Raw genomic sequence first — 20,777 nt, 5'->3', positions numbered from 1 at the left:
AGGATAAAAAGTCTGGTTAAGGCCCTGTCTTTGGTGTAGTTTACTAAGTATCACTGTCAATGACAGCACAAATATTTTGTTAATCACAAAGATCTTGTCTTCAGCAGAGAGCACCTTCAAAAGATACAAAATGTCACAAAGATGTCAAACTGCACCAGTTTTCCCCCCTCAGAGCAGTTTGCTGACAGGTAGAATGCATCATTAATAAGGATGCATTAATAAGGATGAATAATTCACCTTTGAGCTGGTTCACAGCTTCATCTCATTTGCAAGGCACTGTTGCAAACTGTGTATCACATAAAGTAATCCCACGTGTTTTAACTGCTGAGTTAAGCCATCGGAAAAGTGTTTTACTACTTGTGTTCCACCTTCCCTGCCCAAATCAGAATGAAGAGCAAGGTGCCCACCGTAGCCTTGCCTTTCACTCAAGCAGCAGGTCACACAGATCACGAGCACATTACCCGTACCAGGCTGAGATAATCTCTAAAATTTCACTCAGAGATGAAGTCTTATCATATACTGCCAGGTTTCTCCACTGCTTGTCAAAATGCTCCAAGAGGCCACATGACAATGAGGCAGTCAGAAGCTGGACAGAACAACTGCCCGGGGATCTCCACACTTGCCCTCACCTCCAAACTCTGCAAGCAAGCATGAGGAAAAATGGTTTGGGAATTGAAGGTAAGGCAGTGGTGACAATTCCCGCTCCCTCAATAGGCTTTGTATGCAGCATGGGGGGCTGGGCAGAGAAGAAACCCTGCAGAAACCTGTAGGGCTAAAAGCAGTGTCTCCAACCTCAAGTGCTAACAGCAATTGTGCACCTACAGAGCAGATGCCTCAGTCTGGTGTCAGACCTGCTCGCAATCTGTTCTGCCCTCAAGCCTCCTCTTACCTGTATGAGACCGCATATGTCGCGTCAGATCTTGCAGAGACCAGAAACGCTTGTTGCACACAGTACAGACTTTCTTTCTTTTGTCTGCTTTTGCAGTACTATTAGCCCCATCAGTCTTTGGTTTTTTGTCATCACTGCTCTTCTCAGTGGACTTTCTCTCTGTGCCTTCCCCCTCAGAGATGCTTTCGCTCTCTTCATTCTCCTTTCCTGTTGCCTCACAGTCCACAGGAGACTCCACTACCTTCAAGTCCATCGGAGACTCTTCCTGCTCAAGACCAGAGTCCTGCATCGAGGGAGCTCCTGCATCATCCTGAATGCTTTTGCTTTCATCCTCACTGCTCCTTTCATCCTTTCTGTCCTCACGAGTGTGGGCCTTTTTGTGACGGCTAAGAGTGCCAGCAAACTTGAAGGTTTTGCCACAAATGTCACAGGCATGTTTCCTTTCAGTTTGAGAACCGCTGCCTGCACTCTGGTCACTCTCTGCCAGCTTGAAGTCCATTAATTTGCTGGCAAAATTGAGGTCAAGACTTTTGTTACTTACAGAATCTTCCTCAGGGCCCTCTTCATATCCATCTGCTTTTTCTTCAGCATCCTCTTCTGCCGGAGGGGAGTCAGCCTTTCGCTCCTCCTTGGGGCTGCACTCACTCTCTGGTAGCTCTGTTATTTCCTCTGGCTGTTCCTTCTCGCAGGAGGTCAGGTCCAAGACTTCGTTTCCTGTAGCTAGTGTCTCCGCATCAGACTGGCTGTCTGCAAGCAAACAGAGAGAAACTTTCAGTGGGATGCTCTCTACTAATTCACAACTACCAGCAGCAAGACTGCACAGGGACCCACGAGCATTGCTTTTCATCAAATGTCCAAACATCTGTTTCTGTTATCTGTGACTTAGGCCAGTAACTTACAGCTGCAAAGAGATCAAAACACCACAGAACCCAATTAACAAGATGATTAAAAATCTGTAACAAAATGCTTTCTTTTCCAAAATACACTCACATTCTTGGCAGTTTCTTGAAGGAATTTTAAATATATTGACTTTTACCAGAGAACACAAAATACCAAGAGTTGAAGTCACTACTACTACAAATACCCTGTTCCAGAGACACATGAATATATTATTTATAAAGTCATGTATGAAAAATGTGCACATAGATCAAAGTAATATACATCCACACATTAATCAAACTGATTTATAAGCAGCAGGAAATGCTCTTCAAAGGCCTCATGCAACCAACTGGTACAATTAAAGGTTAGTGCAGACAATAACACAGAGGTCAGTTTAAAAAGTGGGGTATACATCATATAAGCAAAAGATGCAGAAGTTCATCCACAGAGGTCTTTGACACACCACCTGGAACCAAAAGATAAAGCCAAGATGCAGTAACAGGCAGCACCCTTCACTGTTTCACAACTACTCCAACAAGAAGGCAAAACCACCTAAGATGTCCACCTTAATGACCTCCTCTGCTTCCTTATCAATTTGTAGCATTAATGTTACTGAAGACATAACATGTGTTCAAAAAATTAAACCAGATAAGGTTCCCAAGGAGAACAAAGGGTTGGAGCTGTAGCCCTCCTGAGCTCTATACAAACAGCGTACGTGTAAATAGGAAATAAGCTGGACTGGATCTGGAGGCCAAAGCTGACGACGATGCATGGCATGTAACTGCATCTCCATTGCCACTTTCCAGCAACTGTTCCAGGACATGAACTTTGCAAGTTGTGCTTTCTGAAAGTTGAAACTTGCCTTGCTTTAAGTCCTCCACCCCACCTCCTTCTTGTTGACAGCATGCAGACCAGGGAGCACACAAGCTACCAGGCATTTCGGCATTCATCTGCAAGCCTGATAGATGCTGAGTAACTACAGGGATTTAGAAACTCTAGTAGAGCAGTTTAAGTTCTCCATTTGACACAGTACAACATGTGCTTGTCTCCAAATTGCCTAGATTTCCTATTACAGGCTTTTTTCATAAGCAAGCAGTAATGACAGAAGATAAGAAGATAGTTCTCAGGCACTTAATTATTCAAATGTAGTCTGGCAACATCTTCTTTTTCTGCTTCCAGTATATCCAAAAATATATTATTTTTCTTATACTATACTCATCCTTCAATGAATCATAACTAAACTCATCTCCCTTTTTTCTCTCCTCCCTGCCTGGGCCCTTCCCAGCTATTATTCGGTTCTTGCGTGGCTGGCCCACAACTACATTTTCCTGTGCAGGAGAGATAAACTCAAGGGATAGGTGGTCCACAGGTAAGTGCTATTTGTTGCCTTACTAGCACAGGCAAACAGATGAGGTCAACATCAAGAAAAACAAACACCAAGTTTAAACAACATGCCTTCACAAAGGGCAAAGACCACTTCAGACCCCAGGAGCACGGATGTACATGGGAGCACGACTTTCTCTTCCAAAGCCAGCCTGCCACCCCTGAATGAACACATTCAAAACTCAGGTAGGGACGTAGCCAGGAACGTGCTGACACGCGTACGTGCTTGGGTGAGCGCTCTTCCTTCTTACCTGCACAAACCAGACCTACTGTTTTCCTTGTCAAGGAGTTTCACAGGCCCCTTATGAAACTTCATGCATATCATGAACTGGCAGTTCCCAACTAGTCGAGCTGCTCTGTGGTTACCCCCAACCTGCATGGTCGGTTTTGCAGCTGGTGAAAACGCAAGCTGCTTTGCACAAATCCTGGCTGTTTGGGTATGGGTGAGAATCAGCCCCGCTCTGCTGCAGCCGAACCGGAATAGCAGCAGGGGAGCTGTGAAGGTGTGTGGGAAACACGACAGTCATGAAGACAGCCGTGTCAGGCCTGGTGTGGGATTTCTCTCACAGTGCAAGGGACAGCTGCAAGGGTAGTCTCGCACTGGCAGCTGCTCCATCCACTCCAGCAGAGCTTAGGCTTGGCCTACACTACTAGTTTTTCCTGACTCAGATGCCTATCTGCAGCAACAGAGACCTTGCTGGCCATACAACTCCAGCAGGCTTGCATCTTATACAAGGAGGAGGAGGATTTTGACTGAACCTTCTGATCTGGGAAAACTTCCCTCCGATGGGCCCAAGCTCCTCTCAGACAGGTAATTTCTGTTTCCAGAATTTTGCTGATTTACAGTGCAGAGCAGTGCGGTGAGGGATGCAGGACACGCAGGAAAGTCACTCCTGCCGTTTCTTTCACTCCTCTCCCCTCCTTACTTACAAAGGTTGTAAATGCTTTATGGTCCATTTGTTATCCCACGGATATTTACACTCAGCGAGTCAAGAGGACAAGAGTGGAGAGGTCTGCTTGCCAAGGCTCCCACCCACTGCCACTTCTTCAGCAACCATGGGAGCAGAATACATTATCTTGTCATAGACAACCAGAGTTTTTGTCACTCCTCCAAAGTGAAAATAGGAAGGTGACACTCCATGATGATGTCAATTCTGACACTGGAGTCAAAGACCAGGGGCAAGGTAAGGGAGAAAGAGCAGACAAGCAGGGAGCTAAGGATGTAAGTAGGAAGGCAAGACAAAGCAACCACTGGTAGCTCAGCTGCTGCCTCGTCAGCTCCTGGGAAAAAATGAACTTCTCAGGAGATATATTCATAAGCAAAACCTCAAGGACTCCATCTGAGAATCCAAAAACTTTTCCGCTTGCATGAAAGAAACCACTATATAGTTGTAGCCAGAATCATTTTTCCTTCGAACTGTGGAAAGAAAAGACTGTTTTGCTAAAGTTTATTTACAATTCAAGTTGCAGTTTTCAGTCGGCCCAGTCATAAGAGTCCGCTTAATCTTTTATAGGTGGCAAGAAAGAAAGAGAAGTAAACTGCTCTCCTGCATACACAAAAAAACAAATTACCAAGAGAGACACCAAATGAGGAAAGTTTCAGATAAAAGAGCAGATACAGATCAAGGTGGGGAGGCTGCTGGTTTGATTCTGTTTTCCCGTGGTTTTCTTTTTTTCTGGAACTAAGGTGGAATAGAGAGTAGAGCTTCAGATGCTAAGGAGTTATTAGATAAAACAGGGTGTTGCAATGGAAAGTATTTTGTGACTAAAGCAAGTGTTTATTGCCAAACATTCCTGACAACCCTAGAGAAGCGTTAGAAAACCCATCACATAAATAATGCTCAAAACTGGAGCAGACAGAGCACTGGAAATGGATGTTGTACAAGCAGTTGGCATTATCAGTCAGATGAGGCGATGATTTATTCTCCCTATATTAACTGAAATAACCCCAACTAATCTTATATTTTACAACAGATGCGGCCACCACTAGGTGGTAGCAGTCTAGTAAATTTGGGACTTTTTGGACCCACTCACACAATGCTGGTTCTACTTCCAGCCACTAACTGGAAGAACATCTTTCCAACCTGCAGAGTCAACTTGAAAAATTTTGGGGGTCATCTTGATCCATTTTTATTGTAAACACTCTAAACACTAAAATTTAGCCACCATCATTATATCACATGCACACACACAAGTTAAATATTTAATTAGCTCACAGTTGAGAAAGCTTTTGGTCATAACTGCATAGCTTTTGAAATTAAAATATTTGAGATAGAAAAGGACTATTTACAATAAATTGAACTGAATATATCTGGGGAAAAGGAGTAAAATAATGCAGGAAGAAAAAACACTTTTTGCTTTTGACACAAGGTATGATACCCCAGTACCTTCATGAGAGCAGCTTAAGTCACTGACACAAATAAAAATGTTCAGGACTAGCTCTAACTGCACCCACCAAGTGGAAATCTGCATTGAAGGGGGGGGAAGGAACCCCCAGTCTTTGAGCTTATGGTGAATTCTACAGTTTAGCTGAAAGACAGTTTGATGTAGAGCTGGCAATACAATCAGCAAGTTTTACACCATCTCCTCAGTACCTTCCAAACAACAACTTTAGCACTCAGGCCGACCCCAGCAGCAAGCAACTCGCTTTACCCTGAGCTGTGTCTCTGGAGCAACTGTTAAACTTTGCCTGACAGTGAAAATGCAGTTTCAAGCCCTTTGTCCTCTAGGAAATAACCCACAAATGTAGTTCAGAGGTACAAACAGATAGAACAGTTTGGAAAAACACAAAGTCCCCCACTATGCCCAGGGCTCACATGATTTTTGGAGGGATCACAGAGTGGCAGATATCTAGAGCAAAGATGAATTCTGCTAAATGCTAATTGGAAAATTCACTGTTGAGTATACTTGACAATATTTGCCTAGTTAGCACAGAGCAGTTGTGTTTGGCCTGCTCACATTAGGGGCAAGCCTCTTTAAGAAGGGATCTTTCCTTAGCAAAGTCTCTTTCTGTGTTACGTAAGAGATAATCCCTTACCCCATTCCCATCCCACATCTCTCCTCCTTCAACTGTATTTTGTTGCAAGAAGAGAGCATTCAGAAAGCTCTAAGGAGACAAAGGCAGGGCTGCTTTAACATGATGAAACTGGGCGATTCATTAAGTTGCTCCACAATTTCATTGTACACCTCTCTGCTGGTACAGGTCTCCTGCAGTCTGACTGCTGCGAGCCGGGCAAGGTGTCCTCACTTTCCTTCAGGTGCTTTAGACCATTCCCTTCCTCTCCATGCAGCAAGGACATGCACAAGCCCTATCACTCACACAGTCTCCTTGTCTCTGAATCCTATTCAAAACCACCATCCTGTTTTTGTTTTGGTTTAAAACAACACCAAAAGAAACCCTCTATAAACTTGTTCCCAGTGACACTCCATTGAATTGCATTTCCTGTCTTACACCTCATCTTAAAGCCTTGCTTCATTTATGGCTGACCAAACAGCACCCGAGCATCTCCCTTGTTCCCGTTCCTTCTGGCATACACTGAAATTTGGACAATTATTCACTTCCAAGTACAGCCCTTGCACGGGCTCTGCGTGTGAGCCCCAAGCATGCTACTCACGCACCTTTTAAAACCAGCACGAAAAAGGAGAAAGGACCCCATTTTAAACTAAGTCACAGTTTCAAATTGTTAATTTACTTCTACTGATTTTGAATCCTGGGTTTTTTTGGACAGTGGAGGGACACCACAAGTCCAAAGTTGTTGAATGGTTTTGGACCAGGATTAAACACCGCTTGGCAAAGCCACTTATAAACACTAAGCTGGGCTATAAAGTTCACACGGTAACTATAACAGTATAGGATCTGGGCTCCTTCTTTGCTGTCTAAAGCTGCTATTTGAAGACACAAAGCATTTGACAGCAAAGCCAATTTCAACAGCATCTATCCCCAGCGCCTCCCAGGAGATGCTGCCAACTCCACACCTCAGCTGCATCAATGTGCTCTTTTAGGGCTATACCTCCAGCCAGATCCAGGAACTGATCTCATGACTGCTGGTCCCTCCCCTTGCCCTTTTCATTATTTTGGGCGGCTGGGTCAGCCACAACTGTGGGGATGAACAGCTGGGAACAGGTCGAGCCAGTACGGTCAAGAAGTGCTTTGTGTTATCCAACCGTGGCCCAAGGCTCTGTCTGCCGGGGGCAGGTCAAACCACTCAGACCAGCCCAGTGCCACTGCAAAGAACAGTATCTACATCCACCAAAGTCCTACGAGTAGCTTTAGAAATGCTTTCCTCCTCACCCGACCAACCAGTTAGGCTGCATCAAGATCCCTCTGACTACAAAGAAAGTTTTCAATAGACCCAAGTAGGACATTTTAGTTTCATTCTGCCGTGAAGATTGTCAGAGGTGAGCACTTTCAGAGCCCTTTCTGCAGACTTTTGTTCTGCAAAGGGATCATGTTATAACATGAGTCTTCCTCTCATGCTGTAGCCATCTGTTGTCTGCATAGGGAGGATGAGCCCACGTGACACCCCAGATACCGTGCTACAGCCCTGTGAAGTTACAGGCTGTTAACATGGTAACAAGGCAACTTAGTCTCTTTGTGATAGGCAAGATCAAATCACGTCGTAACATGTCCCCAGCATGGCAGATTTTAATGCTAGACTAGTACTGAGACCTGTATTACTACATTTGAATCACTGCAAGGCAACCTGTTGTATTAAAAGAAGAATGGATGAGAGAGGCTGGGAAGACAGCAGCCTTCCCCAAACAAACCAGAACTTGGAAATGTAAAAGGAAAATCCTCTGCACACTTCTGTGCAATCTGATCAGCAGCTACTCTGAGGTTGAGAGTAACAACTCATTCGTAGTTTTAACTGCCCTAATACACAGCAACAACTTCTTGCTGCTTTTAGGTTTGCTACTTCAACAACTTTCCCATGAAACCAACTCAAAGTGACACAAAGTGACCCTGTCTCTCCTGGAGGTGTGAACACCCTACAACAACATCTCCCTTGTGCAAACACTTTTCAGGCAAGGGACATGTACCACCATCTGCTGAGCTTCCTTCTTGCATCCATCCCATTCGGTTAGCACAGAAAAACCCTGAGTGACTACGCTCACACCCTTGGTTTCATGTCAGCTTGTCCTTTCTGACTAAATGCCACTCGCCTGCCTACAACAAAGCCTTGTATGGTCTGACAATCAATCTACTTCAATACTAAACTCTCAAAACAGAGGGGGTAATACCATAGCAGGTGAGCTTCAATGCAGATGAATATTAGGTAAAAACACCCCTGGAAAAATAATTTAAAACATGCCTATGTGATGCTGAATGTGGTACTCACAGGTACATTCAGGCAGGAAGTTTTGGAGCCACTGCTGACAGGTCTCCAGGATCACTGGCTTGGCCTGCAGCAGCAGCCAAACTAAAGCCAAGAAACATCAGGTACTGCGAGCAAGGGTACTGAGAGCAAGACCAAGTCTTCACTGCTGCATAAAGCCCTGGTGTGCCCTTGTTTCAGGTGGTGTCTGCACTTTTGGTCTCCACACCACAGAAAGGAGACAGTCATGTTGCAGATGGCAAACAGCAAACCTGATCTAAGCGATAGGGCAGCTACCCTGTGAGGACATAGCAGAAAGGCTCAGGCTTCTCATTTTGAAGGAGGGAAGGGGCTGTTATGATTGAGTTTACAAAGGCAGCTGAGACGGTGCACACAGAACTACAATTCCCCAAATGCTGCAGTACTGAAACTAAGGGACGGCCCTCTGAAACACGCAGGGGGTCAGCTGAAAACAGATTTTAAAATAGTTCCTTACACAGCAGGTAGCGAACTTCTGGAGCTTGACACCAGATGAAGTTGGAGGCAGACAGCATCAGTGTGTTCAGAGAGCAGTCAAGAAAGGCTTGCAGACAGCGGGTCCATAAACAGGTAGTAAAGGAAGCAGGCAGGGATCTGCCCTCTAACATGCAACCCTAATGCAGCAGTTGTGGATGCTGATAAAGCATTAAGAGGAACAGACCACAGGAAGAGGCCAGGCCCACATGCTCACCCTGAATGGCACATCCTACCACTACCATCAGAGACATGAGCACTTGGCTGCAGGTACTACTGCTCTAACGTGGCAGGGCGCTTCTCATGTCCTTACGCTTCGCCTGTCTACAGCATTCAGTCCCACCAAACACAACTTGGGCTTGCTATCCTTAACAGCCAGGAAAAAACATATGTGCCACTGGGAGATCCAGCATCCTCTTCCTTAGACTGGGGGGGTAAGCACATTCCTCCTCAGGCAATAGCTGGCAACTTCAGGTTTGTGCAAATTCTGTTACATTTGGTAGAAAAGACAGTAACACATTTTGACAGGGGAAGGGCTTCTGGCCTGACACAAGAAAAAAGTATGTCTGTCCTTCTCATGTGTAATAAGAAACTTGGTTTTTTATCTCTTTGCCCTTACTGCTTGGTGACCAACTACAACATCCTGACTGTAAGCTCCTCAACGCTGGCTCTCTTCTGAGATGTCTATCACCCATGTGAATCTGACATAACTTCCATCAAAGCCATGGGGCATCATTCCATTGAATTCAGTGGAATCAAGCCTCATATGTTGAATAAGCAATCAATTACTTCCCCACTGCAGAAAGTTTTTCATGTCTGTAATTCATTTAAATGACTAGAACAAGGCAACGGACTAAGCTCAGGAAGAGTTGAAAGAGAAGCCAGGATCATGCAATGCAATGAAGAAAGCTGTCCTGCAAGACTTTATGAAGAAAGAGACTGTGAGGATAGTTACTTGTAAATCACAGAATACCAGGTTGGAAGGGACCTCAAGGATCATCTGGTCCAACCTTTCTTAGCAAAAGCATGGTCTAGACAAGATGGCCCAGCACCCTGTCCAGCTGAACCTTAGAAGTGCCCAGTGTTGGCAAATCCATCACTTCCCTGGGGAGTTTATTCCAATGGATGATTGTTCTCACTGTGAACAATTTTCCTCTTGTGTCCCATCAGAATCTCCCCAGGAGTAACTTGTGCCCATTATCCCCTGTCTTTTCCATGTGACTCCTTGTAAAAGGGAGTCTCCATCTTCTTTGTAGCCACCCTTTAAATTCCAGAACATGGTGACAAGGTCTCCCCTAAACCTTCTCAAGGCTGAACAAAACCAGCTCTCAGCCTTTCCTCACATGGCAGGCTTCCCAGTCCTTTGATCATCTTTGTGGTCCTTGTCTGGACCCTCTCCAGCCTGTCTGTTCTTTTTTGCATACTGGAGACCAGAACTGAACACAGTGTTCCAGTGTTCCTTGTGTACCTGACAAGCGCTTAGTAGAGTGGGATAATAACTTCATCTCTGCTGGTGATACAACCCAGCATCCTTTACTTTGCCACACCATCACACTGTTCACTCATATCATTGACCTTGTTGCCCACCAGGACCCCCAGGTCCCTTTTGACAGAGCTGCTCCCCAGGCAGGTAGATCCCAGCCTGTGCTGCACTCCTGGATTATGTTTTCCCAGGTGCAAGACCTTACACTTGTCCCTGTTGAACGTCATAAGGTTCTTGTAAGCCAGTTCTTCCAGTCTATCCAAGTCTTCCCACAGGGTGGCTCTCCCTTCCGAACTGTCCACTTCCCCACTCAGTTTTGTATCATTGGCAAACTTCACCAGGGAACACTTGATCCCATCGTCCAGATCACTTACGAAGATATTAAAAAGCACTGGGTGCAATATCGATCCCTGGGGGATCCCAGGGACAGGTTGCTGGTCTAAAAAGGAGCTATTTACCACCACCCCTACCCCCCTGGGTGCAGCCTGTCAGCCAGTTTCCCACCCACCACACAGACCCCTTGTCTGGACTGTAATGCATCAGTTTCTCTAGAAGGAAAGGAGATCAGGTCCCTTTTACTCTCCCGGAGTAAAATGAGGTCAGCTCTTGTCACACCTTCCACATCACACGCAAAACCTCTGCACAGACACCCCCGCAACCCAAGACAGAAGCCTCTTTGATACAACATTGTGCGTGTGTTTCTCACTTTAATCTTCTGCAAGTTGGTTCTGTTCTAATTAACATCTCAACCCATACGAGGGATTCCCCACATCTCGCAGTCATCTCAAGTGCTGTTTCTTTCTCTTAATTTTCTTCCAGTGTCAACACAAATTTTCAGAAGCATCAAGGCACTGCTTTTTGTAGGCTTTCAAGTCACTCTTTCTTTTTAGATGCCTGCTAAGTCAACCATAAATTTATGGTTACGAATAGCACCACTTTCTGCACTCTTATTTGGCTTCATTCACAATGCAAATACAAAACAGAACTTCAAAGTTGAACAGAAACCCTTTAGCTTCATGATAGCCCAATTCCTTTCCACATTTCTTTTCAAGCATGCAATGACAGGATTAGCTGAGGATTAATTACTTAAAACTCAACCTGCATCTCAGGTCACAATTTTCTCATATTTTCAGCCTTTAAAACTTTTGTATCAACCAAACATTTGTCATACATACCAATACTTACAACAGATAAGATATGCTTCTTTCCACATAAACGTCTTAGTTGGACATCTCAAAACCCAAACAAAAATCCTGCTTACTGTGCAAACTCCAATCCTCCCAACCCAAGTCACAGTACTGTTCCCAAATGAAAACCAGACAGCTTTCAAAAAATGTTACCTTTAAAGGCCCAAAAAAGATAATGCAAAAAAAGCAGTATCCTCTGCTTTCTGTATTGTCTCTTAAAGGCAGCTGTTCTTCTGATAAAATATGCTTACTCACTGGAAGGCAACCTAAACAGTCAGTTTAAGTGCAATGTGATTTGATTTTTTATTAACTTTTTTCTGTAAGAATGTTCATGGTCTGCATTAAAATACATCTGTGCCTACGTATTGACTCAGAACTGACTGTAAAATTTGGTTAGCAGCACAGCAGGACTAGTCTAGGCTGGATGCTTCACAGAGGCCAGTAATTTGAAAAGTCTTTTCAATATAAAGGGTCATCTAAACAATCACAGCATGTAAGAAGATCATTCCTTAATTAAGATATCTCCTACCACTGCCATCCTAGTGGAAACACCTTAGTGCCACAGTAAGGACAAATGTTGCAATGTAAAGATGTCTACAATTTCACTTTGACTTAAGTCATAAAAGCAAAGAATAAAAATGCCTATTTATTTATTACTTTATTTTGTTTATAGATCTTTTCTTGTCCAGTTCATTCCTGTTGTAACACCAAAACAAAACTAAACCAAAAAAAACCCTCTCCTCTGCCATTAAATCTCACTTTCTACAAAAATAATCTTGGGACCAATAAGATCTGGCAGAATCACTCTGAAAATATTTTCAAGTGATTCTCTGCAAATGTATATAGGTTACCTACTACAAACTAATGGCCAGAAAAGACCATTATTTTAATTTTATATTGAACCTAGTGTGATGCACATGCCGTAAGGGAGCAAAATTAACTGCACCACCTGCAGGGCAAATCTTACTTGCTGCTCTAAGAATGAAAAAAGTCAAGAGCAGGACAGGAGAACAAAAAAGAAAGGCAATCCGAGCTAAGCACAGAAGAATAAATTAAACAATAAAGATATCAACAGAATATATTGAAACCAAGTGTTCAAGCATGTTACATCAAAACACAGGTACTGTGTTAAACACTGTATAACACCAAGCTACACCAAGCTCCCAGTGCTCCACTTGTGAGCTTTGCATTAAAATAAAAACTGGGGAGGAAGGTGTATGCTTTTACAGGGAAATGTTTTTGAACTGAAAAACACACAGTGGAGCTGAGGTAAGAATAAGCAGGGCAAAAGCTTTCACTAGAGAGACACTTGGTTGCACGAGGGAGGTGGGCTACTGGCAGCATGTGCATTTTTGCACTTTCACCAAAAGTAAATATCATCTTGACACTGTATGGAAGGAGTCCTCAATGTCAACATTTTATTGAACATGGAAGACACACTTGCAAAAATCTTTTCATGTCTGTATAAACATCGTAGTTTAGAAGTGGTAATATACAGATATTACTTAAATGCTCAAAATTATACACCTTTTTCCTCAACCATGCTCAGTCATAATTAGCTTAGACCACTTACGTCAATTACTCCAATAACAACTTTCCTACAAATGGATGGAGAGGAGCTACTTTGCCACTTTTTAGCTCAGATGACTGCCTTGTTCTTTTGACAGCAGCATACTACATAAATCTAGGAGCTGAGATCAGCCTGCCTGCAGTGATTCCCTATGGAGCAAATACCCAACACATGCAGTCTGGATGCAGATCACTGTAACTCATCTATCCCGTTCACATCAGTCTCCTGGACCATTCTCTCCTCAGGTCAGGGAGCAGCCATCAAGATCAGACAATTAAGTTCACCTTTTCTCTTTACAGTAAGATTAGTGAATATGTTTTTTTCTTAACTCCTTTTAAAAAACAGAGATATCTAACAAGTCACTGCCTGTGTAATAGGTGGGGATGGAAACCATGTGTTGCACTATGACACTGTAGATGTCTCCATCAGAAAACCAACTTGCCCACCCAGAACACAAACACAACAAACAGCCATATCTATCCTGCAGCTGCTAAACTCCTCCCATGCCACCAGCACCTGACACTCGCCACAAAAACACAGGGCTTGCTCCACCTGAATGCATCCCAGCACTTGCTTTGGCACCAGCTCCCTGGCCTAAATCTCCTCTACCTTCCTAGCTTACCTTTCCCTCCCCTCCAGTAAGCATCATCTACACTACTGCCACAGGGGAGCTGCTGCAAACTCCCAGTTTAGAAACAGAGTACTAGTGTCACCTGAAAGGAGATGCCCCAAGGCCAGTCAAAGCTTGCAATGGGGTGGTCCTCCAGCAACAAGTCTCCCTCAACACTGATCTGATGATGATTAGATAAGAGTTCAGTATTATCATTGCCAGAGCACACCAACTGGAATCTCATTATTGTCACTGCCACAGTATCACCAAAGATTTTGTATCTGCACTGAGGACCCAGCCCTGCTACAGCCACAGTTGCTTGCCTTCCTTATGGGGATTGCAGCACAGCCCAGTGGTAGCAGGGAAGACAAGTTCTACCAGTATAACTCATAGCTGAGTGCATTTTCCTGTCTTCATTAAGGGTTTATACCAGTGCTGCTACCTTGGAAGTCTGCCATCAATAAGCAGGTCAAACCCCTTAGTCTGGGAAAAGCCTCTCTATTGTTTTCTGTCTCATGAACGGTTCTTCAGTAACTATATATTTTTTTTGGAGAGCAGGGTGTTAGAAAACAATTGGTACAAATAAAGAGCTCTGCTTCACCATGGAAAGTAAACTGTACGCTTAATAAGATGAAATAGTTTGGTTTCTGTGGGCCAGAAAACAATAGCCTCACTGTTGCACTGATACCTTGCAAGTTATGTCCTCACGTCACCTAAAGCAAACTGTAATAGGGACTGCTCCCTCCACAGCTCAGGTTCCCTTTAAACCTCTTAGCTAACCTCTTCTACCTCTTCAGGTTTCCCTCTTTAGCACAGACATGAACCAGTTGCTCCAGGATACCTCAATTCCTTCAAAAAAAAAGAAGTTATCTTTCATGAGGCTGTACTCAATTCCCCTATGGTTTCTTACAAATATCCCTAACTTTTACTCTTTACGTCAGGAGTTGAGATTGCATAATGAAGGAAATAATATTAACAAATGTGACTGACTTAAAAAGAAGCAACACCAAATAGAGCTTTGTCCTTTCTCTCCTCCAGAGCAGGATGAGAATCTGCTAATTACCTTATTACAGGGTTGGTGGAAAACGGAGCAAACTTCAAATCAGCAACCTATCCAGTTCATTTCCTTTACAGAGAAGAATGAAAAATAACCCCAAACCTAGAATAAAATCTCTGAGGTTACTTACACAGTGGCACAACAGTAAAGATTCCATACACATCTCCACACCTTAGGGCATAAACCCACCTTCAGTAGTCTAGCACTGAGAAGAAACATTTCCTAGAGGCAAGCTGCTACATAATGCTCAGGATGATGTTTCTTGCATTCTCCTTTTTGATCTGCCAAATAAAAGCCACCGCATGAAAAAAAAAAACATGCTGAACACTGTATTATTTTACTTCCCTGCCACAATTCTATACTTACTTGCTCATTTTTATGGATCTTTTTGTTATTACTGATGCAGACAAACAGCCACTAGAAGCAGCCAAACAAACCATGCAAGGCACAATGAAATATTCAACATACAGGTTCACCTTCAAGGTAAGACAATAATAACAGAACACCTGAAACCAGAGTCTTTTCCCAGGTACGCTAAGTTATGCCACTGAAGTCAAATGGGTTTTAGCAGTTTAATTTGCTCCCTTGATACTCAAAGGCATAGAGATTATTCCATTACTGAAAAATTTACCACCACCACTACACAACAGCAACAGCTCCAGATTTGCAAAATAACAAAGAATACCATTTAGGCATCAGAGAGAGGACAAGAAAGGTAGATCCCTCCATGGGGAGGACCTTCCATGAGGAACATCCTCAGGTGTTACAATCCACCATGAGCACAAGGCGCTCTTACCTGTGTGAGTGAGCATGTGCCGCTGCAGGGAATTTGCCCATGGAAAGACTTGAGGACAGTAAGGACAGGAGATATTTTGCAGGCAGTCTGAGTAAGCATTCCTCTTCCCTCTCAGCAGCTTATCTTCAGCAGTTTCCTTCTCATCCTCACTTGTTCCATTTCTGCCACTTTCTTCCTTGAAATTGTCAGTGGACTGCAGAAATGGGCTAAATTTATTAGTGTCTGTGGTAGCCAGCATCTTCTCTATGCTAGCAAACTCCCCACTTGACTCCAGATCCACACCACTGCTAAGTTTAGGCTTATTTTTTGTTCCTTTCTTTCTACCTCTTTTCTTGGTCAACCCAGCATCGGCAATGGGAGACTGTTCTGGATCACACGCCTGAGTCAGGTCATTGGGCAGGCTGGAGTCTCTCTGAACAGGCATCACGATTGTCACTTTTGCTTTGGCGTTCCCTGATTTGTCACACCCAGTGGAGTTGCTCACTGCCTTGGGACTGACGTCTGCAGCCTCTGTTTTCAGCAAAGCAGGAGCAGAAGACACAGATGAAATGATCTGTGCAATGGAAGCCAACGGTGGCAGCTCTTTAGTTACTGGAGGCTTTGGCAAGAGAGGTGGCGGTGGTGGTTTAGGCCTCAAGGGTCTCAGCAAGGCAGAATTGCCAAGGAGAGCTGGAGAAATGATTGGGACAGTCAAATGCAATGAACCTTTCAGTGGCTGGGGATGTCTGACGGCCCTATTTTTCTCTGAGTTCCCATTGGCACCAAAAACCAAAGGACACTGCAGACAGTTATAGGCTTTATCACTGTTCCCAGAAGCAGTCAAGTCTTGATTTCTGGCTTCACATGTGACATCGTCTTTATCCTTCTTCAGGGCTTTGGGGATGGACAGGTCGATAGGCTCCATGGAACAGTCGTAGAGGGACAGGGGAGAAGAACCAAACAGGTTCTCTTGCTTCACTTGCACAGCACTCAGGTTTTTGTTCTTCTGAGAGAAATCCAACGGCTCGTCAAAATCCATCGGGAAGTTGCCTGCAGGTTCAAGTTTGATGGGAACATGAGATGATGTCCCAAGCAAGAAGCCATTTTGTGGCTCCAGGAAAGGTGTCATGGGCTTGCGGTCCATGTAAGTGCTGTCGTCCAATAAAGGAGGGTCTGTCTGGCTTTCCTGGGCACTGCAGTCCACTGCTAAGATGTAATTCTCAATCTCCCTTTCTTGCACATGCAAGTGCTGCTTGAGGATATGGTGAATGCAGTTTCTCTTGGCTGAAAAGGCTGTGCCACACTCCTTGCACTCAAATGGCTTCTTCTTCTGGCAGCCACTGTGTGTCCTCATGTGAATGCGGAGGGCCCGGTAATGCTTCAGGTCCTCGCCACACAGCTTGCACACTGTGTCTGGGGAGCAGAAGGCATCCACCATCTCTGCAGCATTGCTGGTGACATATTCGATGTTCTTCTCTATATCCTTCCTGGTCACTTTGAGGTGCTTCTTTCGCAGGTGCCTCTCGCAATTGGCTTTCACGGTGAATGGGTAGTGGCAGATTTTACAGATGTAAGGCCTCTCCCCACTGTGCGTCCGCAGGTGCCGGATCAGTGCTGCCTTGTCAGCTGCAATGTAGTCACAGATGTTGCACTGGTATGGGGAAATACCCAAGTGAGAACGGATGTGAGCTCTCAGGACACCAGAGAAGGCAAAGACCTGGTCACAGAAACGGCAGGGGTACAAAACTTTCCTCATGGTTGGGGCTTTCTTGTTCGCTGCCCCTGCGATGATGGCTTTGAGGTCTCCTTCTGTGACCTCTTGCTTGATCTTGGCTTCCATACTCAGAGGCAGGAGAGCTTCAATGATGCTGTCCTGCTCCAGTTGTGTCTTCATCTCATGCTGAGTTAAAGGCTCTACTTTGGGTTGGAGGAGCAACTGCGAGGAAGGACTTGATTTGGCTCCTGGCTGGGGGAGGTGAGAGTTGGAGGAGGACTCCACCGAGTTCTTGATCAACCTCAGAGGGGGAGGTGGGAGGCTTGGGCTGATGCAGCCAGGGGAAGCCTGCTGGGCACTGATAAGAGGAGGAGGTGTAGAGGTTGCGACGACTGTTCGGGGTGTTACCAAAGGCTTTGGCTTCAGCGGTGGCATATGCTTGAAAATGGACTGCACAGGGACAGAAGGTGCCTTAGAAAGTGGAGGAAGACTGATTTGAGGAGGAGCAGAAGAAGCCATCTTCAAGATCTGCTGAATGTCTGCCAGCTCAATGGCAGACTCATTGGAGATGGGTTTTACCACAATACTGCTGTCAGGCTGGATGATAAAACCCTTCTGGAAAGGCTGCAGTGAGAGGAGCTTTATGTTTTCTTTTGTAGGGGGAAGGACTGAAAATGACCCTCCCATGGAGGCAGCTTCCAGAGGAGAGAGGCTGAGCAGACCGGTGCTGCCAGGTTCCTGAGGTAGGTTACTCTTCAGTGCTCTGAGCCGCATTTCTTGGACCTCATCTTGTGTATTGTCCTCCTGCTTGACAGGCTTGATGTCTTTGGTGTACTGTAGGCCCAAGGATGCCATGAAGGCTTTCTGGTCTGGGTTCTCACCAGGTGGGGTCGTGGGCTGTGACTTGTGCTTGTCTTTTCCCTGATCCATCACATGAGTTTCTGTGTGCAGTTTGAGCGCCGAAAGCATGGGGAATGCCTTGTTACACGTCTCACAAATAAATCGATGGAAGTCACTGATGCACCTTCGCAAATTTGTTTCACACCAGACCTGCAAGACATGCAAAAATATTTAGAGTAGACATATCAAAATGAAAAGGCATCACATCTTGCTGCAAAACAAAACCCCTTCACGCTCTCTTCCACTGCCCAAGTTAAGGAGTTTAGAGCAGTCACCACCTACCTGGCATGGAGATATTCCTGCTCCTGCCTTTAGTCACCTAAGTGGTGTACCTGAATTGAGCCGAGTCTTCAAAAGTTCCCTTCTATAAAGGCAAACTCCTTCAGAGGGCTATTCAGACTCTCAAATAATTTTCCATCCTGAACTTCACTTCCAGAAGTCTCTTTCACTTCACTGACAGAACAGGAGCCTCAGTAGACTACACCCCAAACTCCAGTAAGCTGGGCATTAAGACTACCTCCTTTAGCTTTATTACAACAAAGAAACTAGGAAGCAAGGAGGAAAAAAAAAAAAGGCATCCAAGAAGGCAAAACAACATAAACCAACGAAAATAATATCCCCCAAAAGCAAACCAATGAAATACAGAGCCCAAAACAGGAGGGCTTTTGGTTAGTGAATTCTGATTACATTTATTCTTCCAAGAAAAATACTAAGCTCACAAATGGATTTTATACCTGTCTCTGAAAATTATCATGAATCCAAATGCTGTATTTAAATGCTACCCAGATAGCTAACATGTTGCAAAGGTTCCACACCAAAGAAGAGCACAAGTGATAAATTTAGAGGGCTGGCAAGATCTTTATAAACTTTTACACCAAGACTCTACCAGAGTTACAGAATGACCTCCATGCTCATGCCTCCCTGGACAAGGAGCAAATTTCAGGTCTACCATCTTGCAGCCAGAAGAGATGGAAATCAATACTTTAATCCAAGTAGAACAAGAAAAGCGCAGATACTGAATAAGCATGGTCCTGGTGGATTGTGCTGCCGATTTCTTTCTTTTTTTAAAAAAAAAATAATAAGCTGCTTCATCCAGACCCAAACTAACTAAAGCAGGCAAGGTTTGACAGAGGGAGGACTAATGCCATCTAATAGAAAGCTTTATGACTCTCAGAAAAATATTTACAGACTATCTCCCTGCCTTTCCCAAGCCCCTGTCCCTCAAAGGTGCAAAATCTTCAGACCTCATGGAAAAACATAGTGGAAAGGTGCCTGGGAGTTTTGAGAAGAAATCACTGAAGATGTCACCGTTTAGTAAGGTGACCTCCCAAAGGTTTTCAGAACACACTACATCCTTGTTGCACTAAATTACAATAAATAATGTCTTCCTTACCATGTGTCCTCCCTATTGATTTTAGATATGTGATGGTTTTGGGAAGGAGAGAAGTAATGGGCAGGCTGAAAGGGGCAAGTATCTAATATCACTTAAGTTTTCCTTTAAAATATTTTCATAGATCTTTCATACCAATAGTTATCCACTGCAATGCTGAAAAAAAAGCAACCCCAATATTCTTTAGATGAAAAAAGAAAAAGAAAAGGCAGAAAGTGTTTGAAGCCTACACGGACAGTGGTAATGTGCTTTCCACAAAATATCCTGCACTCAGTCTCTGCCTCTTCAAGGATGAATCTTTCAATGAATTCAGAAGATATGCACTGTATCAGCTGGCACCTTAAGCTATGAAGAACAGAGAGTACCTGAGAAATGCGGGGGAACTTCCTACACGAGAAGTCCGTGAATCCCAAGTCATGGAAGCCTGCTGGAATCGAAGGGTTGTTCTGAATGAATGGCTTTCCCATTGGATCCCTGGGAAGCTGCTTGTGGATAACTGCATTATGGCGCAGTAAGCCCCGATGAGTACGAAAGGTAATACAACAGATGTCACACCTGGAAAGAAAAGGAATAAAATGAAATTACTTACTGACTACTGGAAGCTTAAGAACTAGCATTGTTTTTGCATTAGGACAGCCTCCTTTCTCTTGCCCTGTGATGCTAAGAACCTGCTAAATGCAAAACGAAGCCACAGCTTGTCAAAAATCTATCACTGCAGAAAGGCCATTTCAGTCACAATTACTTTCTACCAGTTTCTGGCTATTAAGTTCACTGGAAGTTTAAAGAACATAGCACATGAGAACTGCGCATCCCACATGGGCAGACAGCAAACTGGCAGCTGAGAGTATTTTACTTCAATGGCTTGACACCATTTCATTTTTACTAAGAAGTACTACTAAAATAAAAGACATTTTAAAAAAATCAGTGACAAGAAGGGGCTAAATTGGACCTAAGTAGCAATCAGCTGCAAAAGTATACATAGCACTTTTTTTAACTACTGCTTAAAACATACTACTGCACACCACTCAAATAACCCATGTATAATTTTCTCTGCACTGCCTTTCCATAAACTTGCACTGATTTTTTTCAAAGCTGTTATGAGAAATATACTG

At 44.2% G+C, this 20,777-nt stretch overlaps 1 protein-coding gene across 3 annotated transcripts in view; it reads right to left on the bottom strand.

Moving 5' to 3' along the window:
* The window catches only part of RREB1 (ras responsive element binding protein 1), a 125,053-nt gene that overhangs the window by 5,915 nt on the left and 98,361 nt on the right, over positions 1-20,777 (bottom strand). For all 3 annotated transcript variants that reach the window (XM_074899634.1, XM_074899636.1, XM_074899637.1), the window contains 3 exons: positions 20,031-20,220; positions 15,683-18,425; positions 890-1,636 (listed from right to left, as the gene is read on the bottom strand). In XM_074899634.1, the coding sequence (XP_074755735.1) occupies positions 890-1,636; positions 15,683-18,425; positions 20,031-20,220 (3,680 nt within the window). The remainder of the gene's footprint in view (positions 1-889; positions 1,637-15,682; positions 18,426-20,030; positions 20,221-20,777) is intronic.

This window comes from Athene noctua, chromosome 2 (assembly GCF_965140245.1).
Source record: "Athene noctua chromosome 2, bAthNoc1.hap1.1, whole genome shotgun sequence".
NCBI lineage: Eukaryota > Metazoa > Chordata > Aves > Strigiformes > Strigidae > Athene > Athene noctua.
The sequence above is the reverse complement of the archived record's forward strand: the minus strand, read 5'-3'. Positions and strand labels throughout refer to the sequence as shown.